The sequence below is a fragment of the Felis catus genome, chromosome D1, assembly GCF_018350175.1.
Source record: "Felis catus isolate Fca126 chromosome D1, F.catus_Fca126_mat1.0, whole genome shotgun sequence".
Lineage (NCBI taxonomy): Eukaryota > Metazoa > Chordata > Mammalia > Carnivora > Felidae > Felis > Felis catus.
The window spans coordinates 108,585,402-108,601,982 of record NC_058377.1 but is presented as its reverse complement, the minus strand read 5'-3'; the positions used below and the strand labels follow the sequence as shown (position 1 = coordinate 108,601,982).

General features: G+C 51.9%; 2 protein-coding genes across 6 annotated transcripts; one reads left to right on the top strand and one right to left on the bottom strand.

The window, feature by feature from the left end:
- The first annotated feature begins 4,237 nt into the window (after positions 1–4,237).
- RNASEH2C (ribonuclease H2 subunit C) lies at positions 4,238–5,551 on the top strand. Its single transcript, XM_003993643.5, has 4 exons — positions 4,238–4,487; positions 4,676–4,869; positions 4,969–5,088; positions 5,416–5,551. Exons 1-4 carry the CDS (start codon positions 4,316–4,318, stop codon positions 5,440–5,442), a joined length of 513 nt encoding a protein of 170 aa, XP_003993692.1. The 5' UTR covers positions 4,238–4,315; the 3' UTR covers positions 5,443–5,551.
- A 72-nt stretch (positions 5,552–5,623) lies between these two features.
- KAT5 (lysine acetyltransferase 5) lies at positions 5,624–13,373 on the bottom strand. 5 transcript variants are annotated; one of them, XM_003993641.6, is made up of 14 exons: positions 13,127–13,265; positions 12,961–13,027; positions 12,572–12,640; positions 12,344–12,480; positions 11,898–12,053; positions 11,734–11,808; positions 11,554–11,628; positions 10,737–10,985; positions 10,570–10,659; positions 9,072–9,212; positions 8,899–8,992; positions 6,470–6,629; positions 6,266–6,347; positions 5,624–6,176 (listed from the first exon to the last, which is right to left on the bottom strand). In XM_003993641.6, the coding sequence occupies exons 1-14, from the start codon at positions 13,136–13,138 to the stop codon at positions 6,042–6,044; spliced, it is 1,542 nt and encodes a 513-aa protein (XP_003993690.1). In that variant the 5' UTR covers positions 13,139–13,265; the 3' UTR covers positions 5,624–6,041. The 5 variants fall into 5 exon arrangements, with proteins under 5 accessions (XP_003993690.1, XP_003993691.1, XP_006937593.1 ...); XM_003993642.5 differs by lacking the exon at positions 11,898–12,053 and having other exon boundaries at positions 13,127–13,373; XM_006937531.5 differs by having other exon boundaries at positions 12,961–13,138.
- Between the last annotated feature and the right edge of the window lie 3,208 nt (positions 13,374–16,581).

Below are 16,581 nucleotides of genomic sequence, written 5' to 3'. Positions count from 1 at the left end.
GGCCCAGATGATTCTGCTAGTGAATTCTAGTGGTGAAAACCCATTTAAAAAAACTGAAAATTTTCTACGATCTCTTCCAGAAAATAGAAGCAGAGGTAATACTTTCTAACTTATTCTATGAGCTCAGCATTATTCCAAAACCAGATAAAGACATTCCAAGAAAAGAAAACTATAGACCAGTATCTCTCATGAACACAGGTGTAAAAATTTTCAACAAAATATCAGGAACTTGAATTCAATATACATAAATTTATGCTAATGATTTAAAAGAATAAACAATGTACATGGGGCACCTGGGTGGCTCAGTCGGTTAAGCGTCCGGCTTCAACTCAGGTCATGATCTCGAAGTTCATGGGTTTAAGCCCTGCATCGGGCTCTGTGCTGACAGTTCAGAGCCTGGAATGTGCTTCTGATTCTGTCTGTCTGTCTGTCTCTCTCTCTCTCTGCCCCTCCCCCCCCCACTCTGTCTCTCTCTTCCTGCTTCTGATTCTGTCTGTCTGTCTGTCTCTCTCTCTCTCTGCCCCTCCCCCCCACACACTCTGTCTCTCTCTCGAAAATAAACATTTAAAAACATAAAAAAAAAAAAGCTCAGGCGCTAACTTGAAGACATTTACATTGGCAATTGACATGACAATGTGAGGATCAATAAGAATAATAATCACAATTAGCTGAAACAGATCAAAATATTAAAAATCTATTTTTTAATAATGATACTTTAAAAAGGTCCAGTCAGAGCATGCCAGGAAAACAACTTATTATTTTATTTATTTATTTTTATTATTTTTTAAAATTTATTGGAGAGAGAGAGTGGGGGAGTGGGGGAGAGGGGCAGAGGGAGACTCTGAGAGAGAGAGAGAGAGAGAGAGAGAATCTTGAGCAAACTCCATGCTCAGCTCAGAGCTCAACGTGGAGCTCCATCCCACGACCCTGGGATCACGAGTCAGATGCTGGACCGACTGAGCCACCCAGGTACCTCTAAGACTCTATTTTTTTAAGTAATCTCTATAGCCATCGTGGGGCTTGGACCCACAACCCCGAGATCACGAGTTGCAGCTTCCACTACTGAGCCAGCCAGGCTCCCTTCCATTTAACTTTTAACTATGATTTACCTAAAGCAGAGGTTGGCCAATCACACATATGGTCTCTGTCGCCAAGTACCCAACTCTGTCACTGTAGCATAAAACAGCCATAAACAATATGCAGATAAATAAGCATGGCTGTCTTCCAGTAAAACTTTATTTGCATAAAACAAGCAATGAGTAGGATTTGGTCTCCAAGCACCGTTTTCAGGAGAGCTATTGATTCTCACACATTTGTTTTTTAAGGCAGATATATACTAAAGTCTTTTGTTATTTCTAAGAATTTTCATTTTATTTTCTTGGGTTTCCCCGAATTAGTCCTTCCACTTCCAAACAATGGTAACTTTGCCTCCTCATTGCTGCATGCAATTTGCTTTCTTTTCTAGCACTTTCAGAACAATCTCATATGCTGCTGGTTTCAGTGGACACCCTCTCCTTTTTCCTGAAGTTTTCGTGGGAATGCTTGTCTATTTCACCAATAATCATGAAACTGCCTTTTGATCTGTTATATATGTCTCATTAAAGCTACCCTACTAACTCTTTTTTAACTCAGGAGTAGATGTTGGATTTTATTTTTATATTTTTGATTCTGCAACTTTCCCGTCATCTGGATTCTAGTGACTGCATTCCTAGTGTTATGGTCTTCTGTCCTATATTTCCTGCCAATTACTAATGAGATCTAGAAGTTTCATCAGATTCTGTGAGGGGAGGAGGCGAGACTGTTCCAAAGGGGTGCATAATACCTCATGTCTCCTTTTTGTGAGATTAGCAGCCATAGAGATCACCACGTAATCCGTTCATTCAGTACGAGTTACGAAGCCAATATTCTAAGTCCACCATTTTTCTTTTACCATCTAGAATACTTCTAGAAAGACCATCCCCGCTGCCCTTAATCAACTATCTGGTTGCTCATTGGTAGAGTGAGTATAAGAAAGGCAAAAAAACTGCTTGATACTTTCCTTTTGTTTCCATTTTTAAAATAATAAGGGAAATATTTAAATTTTTAAATATGTAATTTAAATATTTACATTAAAATTTTAAAATAATCATTTCCATTTTTAAAATAAAAAGTTGAGGGGCGCCTGGGTGGCTCAGTGGTTAAGCGTCCGACTTCAGCTCAGGTCGTGATCTCGTGGTTCATGAGTTTGAGCCCCGCGTCGGGTTCTGTGCTGACAGCTCAGAGCCTGGAGCCTGCTTCGGAATCTGCGACTCCCCCCCCCCCCCCCCCCGTCCCCTCCCCAGATCATGCTCTGTCTCTGTCTCTCAAAAAATAAATGAACGTTTAAAAAAATTTTTTAAATAAAAAGTTGGTTGAGTGTCCGACTTCAGCTCAGGTCATGATCTCATGGTTTGTGGGTTCAAGTACCGTGTCAGGCTCTGTGCTGACAGCTCGGAGCCTGGAGCCTGCTTCGGATTCTGTGTCTCTTTCTATCTCTGCTTCTCTCCCACTCATGCTCTGTCTCTCTCTCTCTCAAAAATGAATAAACATTTTTAAAAATTAAAAATAAAATAAAGTAAAAATCAAATCAAATCAGATCAAATCAAATCAAATCTTAGGGGCACCTGGGTGGCTCAGTCAGTTGAGGATCTGACTCTTGGTTTTGGCTCAGGTCATAATCTCTCAATTTGTGGGTTCAAGCCCTGCATTGGGCTCTGTGCTGACCGTGTGGAGCCTGCTTGGGATTCTCTCTCTCTCTCCCCCTCTCTCTCTCTCTCTCTCTCTCTAGCTCTCTGCCCCTCCCCCACTTGCACTGTCTCCCTCAAAATAAATAAATTTAAAAAATATTTTTAAAGTAATAAAAAATAAAATGGAAAATCTACTTAATAACAGAAACAAAAACTACCTAATAATAAAATAATAAAATATGTAAAAACTGGGGTGCCTGAGTGGCACAGTCTGTTGAGCATCCGACCCTTGATCTCTGCTCAGGTCATGATCTCATGGTTTGTGAGTTCAAGCCCCACATGGGGCTCTGCATTGATGGCATGGAGCCTGCTTGGGATTCTGTCTTTCCTTCTCTCTGCCCCTCATCTGCTTTGTTCTCTCTCCAAATAAATAAATAAACTTAAAAAAAGTGAATATATCAACAAACTTCACAATTGCACAGATGTGAAAGGAGACATGAATAAATGGTATTATGTATCTTATTATTGATAGAAAACTAAAGAAAGACTCTCTAATTTACCAATACCCTCCAGCCAAAGACACCAAGAGCACATCTATAGTTGCACAAATGGGTTTATTACCTTTGTGCTATTGGGCATCTCAGTAAAAGGGTGTTTAGGAAGGATTTATAGGATTTGGGCTTGTGCTAGGTGACTTGGGAAGGGTTTAAGAAGGTGAGAGTTCTTCTTTGTATTGGAGTTGTCGGGAAGTAGTATTTCGAAGATGGGATATGTTAACAAATCTTACCTAGACAAAGGCTAAAACTGTAATTGGTAAAGGTCACTTACATTACCCAAGATGGAAGGATGTTTCATCATTTTTGTGGTTTGGACAATGTTCCTGTCTTTTCTGGTGTTCACATGATTATAGAGTGATCTTGTTTTTACCTTGATCCCTCACATCACAGAATAACTTTGTTTAATGTTGATGTTCTGTGAAATTGTTCATGTGTAACAGAATACCACCGCCAACACCTGGGTGTCTGGAGGTGTGTTTCGCTTTCTCAAATCTATAAATTAACTGCAGTTTTAACCTTAATTACGTTTTGTACATACTTGTGGTATGAAATAACTTGTCAAAACATATCTAAGTTGGGCATCTGAACAAATAAACATTACGGAAGAGTTAGGAAACTAAAAAAACAAATATTGCGAACACAAAAAAGACATAAGAGGAAAAGGTTGATAAATTTACAAAAAAAACAAAACAAAACAAAAAACATGTCACAGTTGGGAAAACAAACCACAAACTCAGATAAAACATCTTCAACACATTTGAGGAAGGCTGATGTCCCCAGTAAAACAAACAACTCTTCTTACCAATGACATGAAAAGAATACTTTTCGAAATAGTTTTAATTTTTTGCAACAATAACGTACCACTGAAACACATTTTCAAGAAAAAATGGCTGGGACTTTAACACAGAGACACGGGGCTGCAGAGGAGCCTCAAGGAAGGACTACGCCTCCCAGGAGGCTCTGCGCTGACCGTCTCCGGCCTCCCGACAGGCTCCGCGTGCTTTACGCGCCAGCTTTGGCCTTAGCCAGCGAGTGGCAGAATCGCGGCAGACGATGGAGAGCAGCGATGAAGCGGCCGTCGAGAAATGCCGAATCCACTTGCGCCCCGGCACGCTGCGCGACGCACCTCCCGCCACGTTGCACCTTCTGCCCTGCGAGGTTCTGGTTAGCCGGCCTGCCCCCGTGGGGCGCTTCTTCACCCCAGCCATCCGCCAGGGTCCCGACGGTGAGCACTCACGACCGGACTACAGCTCCCGGCAGCCCCCGCGCCCGCGCCACTCTCTTCTCGGCGAGGAGCGGCTCGAGGGCTCCTGGGGATCGTGGTCCACTGGAGATGGCGGGAGGGCCCCAGGGAGGCTGCCCCACTAGGCCTGAATCGGGCCCTCACTGAGGCCCCGCGCCTGTCTCCTACAGGACTGGAAGTGTCGTTTCGGGGCCGCAAACTACGCGGCGAGGAGGTGGTGGTGCCGCCCGGGCTCGTGGGCTACGTGATGGAAGAAAAGGGAGAGGGGTTGGTGGGGAAGGGCTTCTCGGAGGGTTCGTCGAATGACAACGAGCAAGAGCAGCTGGAGCTGGTGGAACCCCCAGAGGCGCTGGAGCGGGACTTTGTGAGCACGGGGGCGGGTCGGTGGGGGGGGGGGTTAGGGCTGGAGGGGGGATGCGGGCGGGAGCGGTGGCCCCAATGTTTAGCCGAGCTCCCTCCCCAGGACCGGTTCATTGGAGCCACCGCTAGTTTCAGTGGCTTCACGCTGTGGGGCCTGGAGACCATCCCCGGTCCGGATGCCAAAGTGCGCGGGGCCCTAACCTGGCCCAGTCTCGCTGCCGCGGTGAGTAGATGGATGTGCCCTCTTCCAGGCCCCGTCCGTTCCTGACTTCAAGCTTATTGCCTAGGTTATCCCCGGTTATAACCGGGTTATCCCCGGTTGCCCCGGCAGTGGATTTGGGGCTCCGGGGCAGGGGAGCACAATGGGGCAGGTGGAGCCTGGGTCTGAATGGAGGACTGGACTGATCAGGGGCAGCGTGGCTTCCCCACCTAACCTCTGACCTGTCTAGAAGGGGCTGTCATTCTCAGTAGCTGGGTCCCTCCCAGAGTAGGTGGGCCGCCCAGTCACGACATGTCAAAAATCCAGTGGTAGAGGTGACTCCTGTTGCAGATTCACGCACAGGTGCCTGAGGACTGAGAACCGGAACCTGAAATTGAAAGCCACTGGTCCCTTCACCCCAGTAAACCAGCTCTTCACTTTGGAGCCGCTGATTCCATCACCCCAAATAAATGAGCTTTTCACAGCACCTGTGAGTTTGTGGGCACCTTGGAGCCCCTGAGCTGGCATTGCCCTTTCTCCCACAAGAAACTTTCGTGGCTCTGGTCTATAGAAACAATTTATTGCCAAGGAGCAGTGAGGGCAAGAGAGGCCAGAATTTTGCAGCCAGTACCCACCCTCCCCCCAACTCCTACTTTACAAAAGGAATTTTTACAGCCACTAGTCCTCTGTACAGAGTGCACCCACCCCCCCATGTCACTGTACACAGCTGCCTGGCTCCCTCCGGTCCCTGGTTCCTAGCAGGCCCAGACCTGCGGTCAGCTGACCTTGGAGTTGACCTGAGCCCCAAGCTCGCCTTGGTGCTGGGCCCCAGCCGGCCCAGGCCCTATGAGGCCCGTCCTCTACGGAGCTGTCCTCAGCCCCACCTCCCTTGGTATGCCTCCTGGGGACCCTGGAAGGGGTGGGATGTGCTGTCAGCCCCGCGTGCTTTTGTTGCCACTGCTGTGGACAGTGCCTGGTCACCACTTTCCCCTCTTGCTCCAGTCCTTGGGAGTGAAGTGCAGACACTTGGAGTCGATCCGAAGGAGACGCTTGAGCATAGCTCGTTCATGCCCATCGACGATGTCCTCCGACAGTGTGAGGATATACTGGCCCTGGAGGGGAGATGGGGGGTGGGGTCAGCCCACGTGGGGCACGCACCCTGCAGCCCTACACAAACCTGTCTCCCCCTGCCAGCCCCTACCTTGTAGTAATTGATGAGGTTGAGGTACTGTAGAGTGGAGATGACATCCTCCTTCTTGATGCTGGTGATTTCACTGATCTCGCTGTGGGAGGGCAAAGATCAGGTTCTCTGGGGACCTTCGTCTCTGCCCCAAGCCTCCCAGGAACCCCAGGAGTGAAGACAGGGCATGCCATGCACCCCCGGGGTAGGTAGGGCCAGGCTCACTTGATGGTGATCTGCGGCCTCTCCCCACTCTCTGACTTCAGCCCCATCAGGATCTCCAGGATGGTCTGGGACCAGTAGCTCCGGTAGGATAGGAGGCCAAGGTCTGAGAGGGGCTTCTCAGGGGTCCCTGTTTTCCCTTCCACTTTGGAGAGTTCATAGCCTACGGCAACAGAGCAGGAAGGGGTGGGTAAGCGGTCACAGCTTTGTGCAACCAGTGTTTCAGAGCGTGGGTTATGGAAGTAGACTGCCGGGGCCCCATCTTGGCCCTGCCAGGTGGTCGTTCTGTGACCTGGCATAAGGGGCTTGTCTGTGGTGTCTCAGTTTCCCCATAAAGAACTAATGAGCATTCACTCTTGACCTCTGCTGTGGCGGGACCCAGGGTAGAAGCCACAGTCAACTGGGAGGGATACTCAGGAGCCAGTGAGGGCTTATAGGCAGAGCAGGGGGGCGGGGAATGCAGAGAAAATGGCTCAGGAAAAGAAAGTGCCTCTGATTTTCATCATTCCAGACTCTCTCTGCTAGGGTATGTGAGGAGGGAAGGCAGACCCCACCTCTCGTCTAGGCCTGAGGGTCCTTGGATTTATAGTCAAATCAGTCCCCCTAGTTGCCACCTGAGGGCCATCAGTGCTCCAGGACCAGGCTAGGCCTAGCTAGGTGCTGACACGAAGCAAGGAGAGAGGTGCCTGGGTGGCTTGGTTGGTTGAACGTCTGACTTCGGGTTGGGTCGTGATCTCGCGGTTTGCCGGTCTGAGCCCCATATCAAGCACTCTCCTGTCAGCATGGAACCTGTTTTGGATCCTCCTTCCCTCTCTCTGCCCCTCCCCAGTGTGTGCACGGCACGTGGCGCACACGCGTGTTCTCTCTCTCTCAAAAATAAACATTAAAAAAAAAAGAAGGGAGGTAAAGCAAGGAGACTGGCGCCAACGCACCCCCCAGGTCAGGTCATTCTTCAGCAGGTTACCTGATCTCTCCAGGGACTCCCTCCTCCCCTCCCCCCTCTGACTGCTCTGTCCTCCTCTACCCTGCTGACTACTGGGCACCGGCAGACAGTTTCCAGCGAGCCCCTCAGGTGCTGCAAAAGCTTGTGTGGCTTCAGGTCTCCTGGCAGAGTCTTCATTCTCTTTCTTCCTCAGGGTCTGGGGCGTCCCCATTACTTGTAAAAGCCCTTCGCCCTTAGTCATCAATTATGTTGGGCCACGGCCCTTTCTGCCCCACTCCTCCCTATCTTTATCTGCCAGTCTTACCCTCTTGTCCAATCTCCTGTGACTTCCACCAGCAGCCTGGTGGAGAGAGGGACAGAGAGGCCGGTTCTTTAGAGAAAGGCAGCAACAGAAGGGAACAGGGGCGAACCCAGGTTTCTACTCAACTTTGCTGGGCCCACCAGTGCATGTGGAGTCCTGACAGATCAACTGGAGGCCACACTCACCTCCTTGGCTGCAGGGAACTCCTGGCCCCTCCCCAGTGAACTTCCACCTGTCCTCAAGAACTGCCTGGAATGGGTGCTTCTGGTGCACCGGTCTGCTCCTGCTGGGGAGAACTGAGCATATCTTGGTGACCTTGACCATAACCTGTCTCCACTGAGGTCTGAGCTCCCAAGCTTAGATGCATTTTAAGTATCTGCCTGCTCTACCAGACTGAGGGCTTCCTGGGGATGTGCCACCATCCAGCATCATTCTACTAATAAAATTCCTCAAATGGACCACGACCTGGATTAAGTCAAGCCTCTGTGTCTTCACCAAACAGCTAACGCTCCCTCCCATCTCCCAGGTCAGAGCTTGGTTATCCCAAGGATTCAGTGAGTAGAGAGTTGAATGGAGTGGAGATAAGATACTGGGAAGCAGAAGGGGGCCTTGCAGTTGGAGGAACAGGGAAGAGTTCATGTATTACGAGGGACAGAGTCCCTTCTGGGCTTTAAAGAGACTGATCTTCCTGAATCCAAGAAGCAGAGGCCAAATCCACACAAAAATTTGCTGAGTTAACACCATTTTGATGTTTGATGACATTCTGATCATCTGTCTGCAAGGCTCAGGCAACAACTAGGGAAACGGAGGCACCGGTCCTCACCTAGGAACTTGTATGATGGCACAGAAGCAGACAGAGAAACAACAGTGGCTCACCTGGCCTCTGCCCGTGGCCCTCGGCAGGAGCCTATGAGTCCGATTTGGGGAAAGTTGGGTGGTGCTTAGAACCTTAGCCAAGGAGGAGTGAGGGGCTGAGAACCTAACAAACGAGCAGGGCAGTCATGCTGAGAATGGAAGAGAACCTCAGGAGAGTCTCATCTTTATTTCTGGCCAGCTCCCCTGGTGATGGGGCTGCACAGCAGGGCTGACAGTAGCCTGGCACGTCTAAGAGGGAGGCACAACTGGGGCACTGGTGCCGGGCCCGCCAGTACCCAACCCCAGCCCCTGGCCGAGGGCACAGGTACTCACTGAACTCGATCAGCAGCTTGCCGTAGCCCCGGCGCTGGTAGGGAGGCAGGGTCAGGATGCAGGCCACGTTGTAGTCTTCCGTGGATTCCTTTTCCTAGAAAGCAGGGGTGGGTGAGTGCGGAGGGGGACACAGCTCAGGGCAGGGCCGAGAGAGGATCCAGGTGAGCGCTCACCTTGGAGAAGTAGCCCACGATGTGGAAGCCCTTACAGTCATACTCCGTCATGACGTAGAAGAGGAAGGGATCTGTGTCATAGTACAATGTCTTATGGTCGAGGAAACACTTGGCCAGGAGACACAGGTTCTGGGAATAACTCTGCAAAGGAAAAGGCCCGTCACCATCCTGGGTACCCAGTCTTAAACGTAGTCACTTAGTTTCTTTACCCGAGGCTGACAGGTGATGAGCCTTCCTCCCTGGGGTCTGATCCATTCAATCGGTCAGGCTGTCCCTGCCACTCAGGCAGAGCGACTTCTCAGTGCTGAGCCCATAGACCAGCTCCACGATGGTGCCTGACCACCTGCCTTGCTGGTGGGCTGGGCGGGCTTACCCCCGGGCCCCATACCTCCACCTAAGTCTCGCCCAGGGGGCTTCCACTGCCCTCTGCTGTAGTTGACAACAGTCAACAAACTGCAGCGTGTTTCCAGGAAGGCAGACTGCCACGGCTTATGAGCAGCTCTACCCAGGTGACGGTCCTAGGAATCTACCTGTCCAAAACCACAACACTCTCTGGCCCGCGGTCGCACCTACCGGAGGCTGACCTCCTATCCTACAATGGAGATTAGGTGTTCTGAAACTGAAAGGGAACAGCCTCCGGGGTTGCCCAGCAAAATGATTAATCTTGCTGCTCTACCTCTAGACACGTTTTTCTCCTGCATACCAGCCGTGGCTTTTTAACCACCTGCTGGGCACTGCCATCTGGATGCCTAAATCCACATTTAACCACGAAGAACAGCGGTTAAAGCGTCTTCCCGCAAGCTTCCCCAGCACCCGAGCCAGAGCTCTCACCTGCCCTTCAAGATGCTTCTCCCTCACTGCCCTCTCTGCCCTGGGAATGACCTCACAGTCCTAACGGTCCCTCCAGATTACTCCTTCCTTCCCGCAGCCACAGACTGAGGCAGGTTTGAAGCCCAAACCTGCAGTGACCCCCACTCCTCCCCCAACTGACCTCATTCTCACCACCTGAGCTCTGCTTCTTGTAACAACCTTGCCTCATGCTCTCTGCCTTTCAGCCCAAATGGTCTCGAGCCCTCACACCACCTGTACGTCCAGGCCTACCCTTCAGGACCCTCCCGCCTGTGACTCCCTTACCCACCTTACCCTTGTGTCAAGGATCAAAGATGACCTCCTCTGTGAAGTTCCGCTGGCCATCTCCTCTGGGTCCTGAGCCCCCTCCCCCCCCCCCCCCCGCCCTTTGTTTCATGACACTTATCCCTGGAATCTGAAGATACTGGCAAATCTGTTTTTTCCAGACTGTGAACACTTAGAGCCTTTGTCTAGTTACTGGTCATCTTCATACCGCCCCACACCCGCCCTACGGCAGGAACTCCATAAAAGTGGGATAAACTAATCTGCTGATCAGACTGCTGTGTTCCTGAGCAGGAGGAAGCTGCTCATTTAACTCCCCCCTACACCACCAGGGCCAACGGCTCCCCACGGCCCCCGAGCCACAGACCTTGTTCTTACGTCCATCAATCTCAAAGAAAGAGATGGTGCCCTTGCGGTAAATCTCATTGCCCGGAGGATGTCGCAGGTCACACTTGGTCTGAGGAAGACAGGAGGATCAGAGGCAGGGGCAGGGGGGAGGGCAGCAGGCAGGCAGCCTCCTGGGACCCCTCATACCAAGTGACGCTGCAGACACTTCAGGCTACGGCCGTATTTGAGGCAGAACTCGCAGAGGTAGAGGACGGGCAATGTGGTAAGCTCCTGTGGGTACGGGGAGAAGTACCACGGCTTCAGGCGGTGCCGGCCCAGCTCGATGCACTCGATGTTCTTCATCCGGGTAACGATGTCGTCGTGGCTGCGGTCAGACACCAAGCTGCCAGTCATGCGTGGAGCCGACGGTATTCCATCTGAGCTGTCCTGGGAGTCCTGCCCAGGGCCAGGGGAGAACACCAGGTTACAGGACGCAGCTCGCGTGACCCTTCCGTAGCTTTCCTTGTTCAAGCCTAACAACAACCCCATGGGGTAGTGTGGTGCCACATTCAGCACTTTCCAGGAAAAGAAAAGGAAACTAGGAAAGGTTTCAATTGTAGTTTGAAAAAGATCACCCGGTGACGGATCTGGACCAGCTCTGCCTGGCTCATAACCCTACCTAGATCCTTCACTGCCTGCAACCTCTTATTTATTCATTAAAAAAAATTTTTTTTCAACATTTATTTATTATTGAGAGACAGACAAAGACAGGGCATGAGCACGGGAGGGGCACAGAGAGGAGACACAGAATCCAAAGCAGGATCCAGACTCTGAACGGTCAGCACAGAGCCCGAGGCGGGCTTGAACTCACTGGGAGACCGTGACCTGAGCAGAAGTCAGACGCTCAACCGACTGTGCCCCCCAGGCGCCCCAACCTCTTACTTATTTTTAAGCCAATCGCTGAACTCTCCACCCTGCCTGTGTCCCCTCCTTTTCACACAGCTTTCCTCTTCCCCAGACCTACCTCATCAGTGCCCAAGCAATTTGATTTTCGCTTCCGTCCTGGCTGAGCTGCCACTGCCCTACGGGCGGATCCATTCTGCAGGTGAAAGTGTAGGAACGGAAAAGGTGGCCGTGAGATGGGCTTTAAAGAGGCCGCCAGAGGGGAGAAGCGAAGACGAAAACAAGGGTTTGGGGAACTTACCTGAGGAAAAACTGAGGCTGGCGCGGTCTCGCTGGGCACTGGAGTTGCTGGTGAAACCACCTCCACCTTCCGTTTCTGCAGAGAGAAACCAAGAAAGGTGGGTCAGAAGGTAGAGAAGGTGGGACCTAAGAGGAAAGCAAGGTCCCTGGAATTGCTGAGGGTACCGTTGAGCGGTGGTTGGGCTGCAGGCAGGAGCTGGAGGAGAGCGGCTGGTCAGGCTCGCCACCGGGAATGGCCTCCCGCTCCTTGGGCAGGTTGAAGCGGAGTGTGATCTGGACCGGGATTGGCAAGGTCTTCCCGCTGGCCTGGGCGGAGGCCGGCTGTAGAGATAGGTCCAGGGTCTTCCTCTGGGGTGGGGATGGTTGTGGGATGGGGATGGGGAGTAGGGGCCCCTCAGCGTGGAGTGATCAAACCCCACCCTCTGCCCTCTCAAGGACATAGGAATAGCTACTGGACTCTGGAAGCTACATCTGCAATTTGGCCCCCATCCTTTGCAAGCTGAAGCCAGAGTGGAAGGGTGTGGACTCCTACCCATCCAGGAGCCCCTGAGGCCAAGAGATGAGAAAAGCAGGAGGCAGGAGAAAAAAGGTGAAGCACGGGACCTACTCACCACCTCTCTCTCTGGAGAGCCGGGGCGGGACCCAGGAAGTCCGTTCTTGGTGGGGGTCTTGGCCTCTTTCTTGGGGAACTGGATCTTCTTTAGGTCCAGCCGCTCGTGGGTCACCCATTCATCCAGGCGTTTGTTGACTGTAGCAGTGGGGATGGCTCAGGAAGGAATGCCAGAGGCTGCCTCCCAACCCCACCCTGCAGCCCTACCTCACCCCAACCTAGAACTCACAGTCAATATAATGAACGTAGAAAAGCTTGCGGCCACTGATGTCCTTCACACTCAGGATCTCGGCCAAGGCTGTGGGAACAGCACAGGCAGGAGCCTTAGACGAGCCAGGCGATGAGGATCCACCCTCCTAAGACCTGATCTCCACCCCCAGACTGGATCCCCAGCACTTGGAAGCCTTCGCCCAAACCCCTTTTTAGTCACCAAGTGCCGCCCCCTCTCCAGGCCCCGCCCTGTCCTTCTCCGAGCGGCTGAGAGCCACGCCCCTCCCGGGTATCTGCGCCCCGCCCGCCCCAGGATTATAGAGGCCCCACCCCCTCCCGAGGGTTCGGTTGACTCCCTCCCGCCCCTCGCCCTCAGGTTCCTTAGCCCCGCCCCCCGACGTCACTCACGCCACTCATCTTCGTTGTCCTGGTTCCGCCGAAGCACGGGCAGGCGGCAGCCCTCGATTATCTCCCCCTGGGGAGACAGCGCGGCGCCAGGGTCGGCTACTGGGGGGCCTCGGGTTCTACCCACCTCCCCTGGCTCCCTCCGCCCCGCCCCGGGCACCGGACTCACCACCTCCGCCATCTTCCCTCCCTCCACTGCCACTTCCGGCCCCTCTGGGAGACGTCACTTCCGGGACTGATCGCGCTGTAGGCCCGCGCCTCCTGAAGCCGCTTTAGAAGAAGACATTTAAGAGACACCGCTATCCACCTGGAAGCAGGCAGGCGTCCCGCTTGGCTGGCGGGAGAGTGGGGTGTTTTAAATGAAGGCCTGGGTCCTAGGTGGAATCCCCGAAAGGCGCACAACGATTGGAGGAAAGCTGAGTCCGTCACGTGACGCCCACCGGGTGCGACGCCGATCACGTGGTTACGGCGCGGGTCACGTGGGACTAGGTTTGTGCTTCCAGGACGCCCGGGCTCGAGCGTCTCCTCGTGGCAGCGGGAGGCGTCGCCGGCAGGGACACAGCCTGCTGGGCGGCGGGGGGGGTGGGGGGGGGGGTGGGTCTGGGGGATTGGGAGGCCGGACAAGTGGGCGGGACTGCTAAGGGACCTCAGTGCCTGGCCGCTTGTGGACGTACTTCCTTAGAGATGGGGATTCAGATTTGTAGGCATATTCTTTTGTATATTAGTTTTCTGATTTTAAATGTAATGTATTAATCATTCATAGAATCGACAGATATTTAGTGATCCCGTAGCATCTGCCAGGCACTACTCTAGGAGCCTGTAATACGTTAGCGAATGTGTGAAAGAAACCGACCTCATGGAGCTTACAGTCTTGAGGATTGGGAGGAAAAAGAGAGGTATAGATAAAAAATGTATTTAAAATTGGGGCGTCTGGGTGGCTCAGTCGGTTAAGCATCTGACTTCTGATTTCGGCTCAGGTCATAATCTCACGGGTGCGTGGGTTCCATCTCTGTGCTGACAGTGTGGAGCCTGCTTGGGATTCTCTCTCTCCCCTTCTTTCTCTGCTCCTCCCCCACTTGCATGTGCGTTCTCTCTCTCTCTAAAAAAATAAATAAACTTAAAAAAAATGTTTATCCAGGGCCAGCGATGGATCACAGCAGAGTTTCAGTCCCTGCCGCCTTGTCAAAGTCACCCGTGACCCCCGTGGTAATCCCATGGCTGCTTCTTGGTCCTCTCGTGAATGGTGTTTGGCACGGTTGGTCATTCTCCAGTCCTTGAAACACTTGCCCTTGTTTCCAGGATACCAGACCCTCCTGGTTCCCATCCAGCTTCCGTGGCTGCCCCTTATCTCCTCTGCTAGTTCCTCTTCCTGTCCGTGACCGTTAAATGTTCACAGGCCCCAGGTTCAGTCCCGGACTTCGTGGCTTTACATAACACTCACATGCTGAGGTTTCTCAAACTTGTATCTTCAGCTTAGATCTCTTCCCCAACTCCGCTCTCGCTGCCCGTTCAGCATCTCTGCCTGGATGTCGAGGGGTCGTCTCCAAAAACAAACTCCTGGTCTTCCTTCCTAACGGTCTCCTCCCACTCTCTTTCTTGTCCCTGTCCGTGAAAATTTTATCCATCCGGCTTGTCAGACCCAGAACCTTGAAGTCATCGGACTTGACTTCTCTCACATTCAGTCCGCCAGCAAATACTTGAGGCTGTACCACTTCCCTCTGCCTTCACCACTGCCAGCCTGGGGCGAGCTACCGCCATCGCCATCGCCTCCCGGAACTGTTGCGGAAGCCTCCTACCCAGGAACGAGAGGGATCGTTCAAAAATACAACTCACACCGTGTCACCGTGATGATCAGAATCCACCAGTGGTTCGTCATTTACTCAGCGTAAAACCCCAAATCCCTGTATAAATCCAGTCCCATTACCATCTGCCGCTTCCCTCTCCATTCTCCTCTGCGACTCACTACATTCTACCCACACGGGCCTCCCTGTGCTTCCAGGACACAGGAAGTTCCTTTCTCTGGTCCTTTGCTGTTTCTTTCCTGCGACACTTTCTCTCCTTTTATCCACTTGGCTTAGTCCTCACCTCATTCAAGCCTTTGCTCACATGTCACCTTCCCAGTGAGGCCACCTCCGACCTCCTCAGTTAAGCCTGCCCATCCCCCCCCACCTCATCTCCCCTCTCCTTACTTCATTGTCCTGCAGAGAATTTTCACCAGCCATTGAGCCACATATTTTCCTTATTTACTCAGTACTGTCTTTCCCTCACTAGAATGCAGGATCCATGAACACAGTATTTGTATTGTTTTGTCCAGCGCTCTGCTCCTAGCTTCTAGAATAGTGCCTGGCTTCCAGGAGGCATTCCATTAAAACCTGTCAAATGGATTAAGCACGTGATTTCTCCAGGGAGCCAGAGATGCAGACTGACACTTACCGCAGAGAGTGATTAGTCTCGTAAGATGGGAAGGAAACCTAAGCTCAGAGGAGACAGATCCAGGGAAGGATCTCAGAGCATCTGATGTTTGACCTACAGTTTAGAGGATGAGCAAGTAGCAAGAGAAGGGACTTGGGGGACATTCCGGGAAGTGAGGACGGCAACAGCAAAGAAAAACGGAGAAAAGAAACAGTTGGCGAACAGGGCGTCGGGCATTCAACAACATTAATTGAGCACCACCTGTGTGCCGCAGCCCGCAGGAGCAACTTGAATGAAAACAGATGGGGCCCCTATTCTAGTGGGCTGGACATGAACAGTTAGCAAAAGAAAACAAAAATAATCCCCTCGGGTAGTGGTAAGTGCAGTGTCGATGATAAAACTGTGATCCGGTGGGGAGTGAGGTGCCGGTCAGTGCGGACCTCTCTAAAGGGCTGTCAGTCAAGATTGCTAGGCCCCAGAGTCACGCAGTGCCTTTTTTCTTGGTCCGCGTGGCCCCAGAGGCATGCAGGGCTTCAGGATGGCTTCGTCTGAGAACTCAACATGTCACCAACAACGAAGTTTCTGGCTTTCCACTCCAGCCTCCTCGTGGTTACCTTCCTCCTACATTTGGGTGGGCTCTTCTCGTGATCACAGGACAGCTGCCCCCAGCTCTAGGACCTACATGTGTCCCGGGCCATGTCCAAGGAGAAAAATGTCTTCCCCGGCCGTGGAATTCCCTCAGAGTGAACCGTTATGGGGCACGTGTCTCTGCCTCAGCCAATGCCTGTGGCCAGCAGGGAGAGGAAGAAATGGCTGTTGAGGCAGCCAGGACGGCCACTGCAGGAGATGACATGTGACCTGAGACCCGAATGAAGAGAGAAACGAGTGAATAAAGAAGATGGGGTGCAAACACGCAATGGAATATTACTTAGCCATGAAAAGGAATGAAAGCTTGCCATTTGCAACAACACGGATAGAGCTAGAGTGTGATGCTAAGTGAAATAAGTCAGAGAAAGACAAATAGCCGTACGACTTCACTCGTGGAGTTTAAGAAACAAAACAAATGGACAAAGGAAAAAAGAAATAAAAACATTGATTCTTTAAAAACAATTTTAAGTTTATTTATTTTGAGAGAGACTGAGACAGCATGAGTTGGGGAGGGGGAGAGAGAGGGAGAGAGAAATCCCAGGTTCGAGCCCTGCGTCAGGCTCT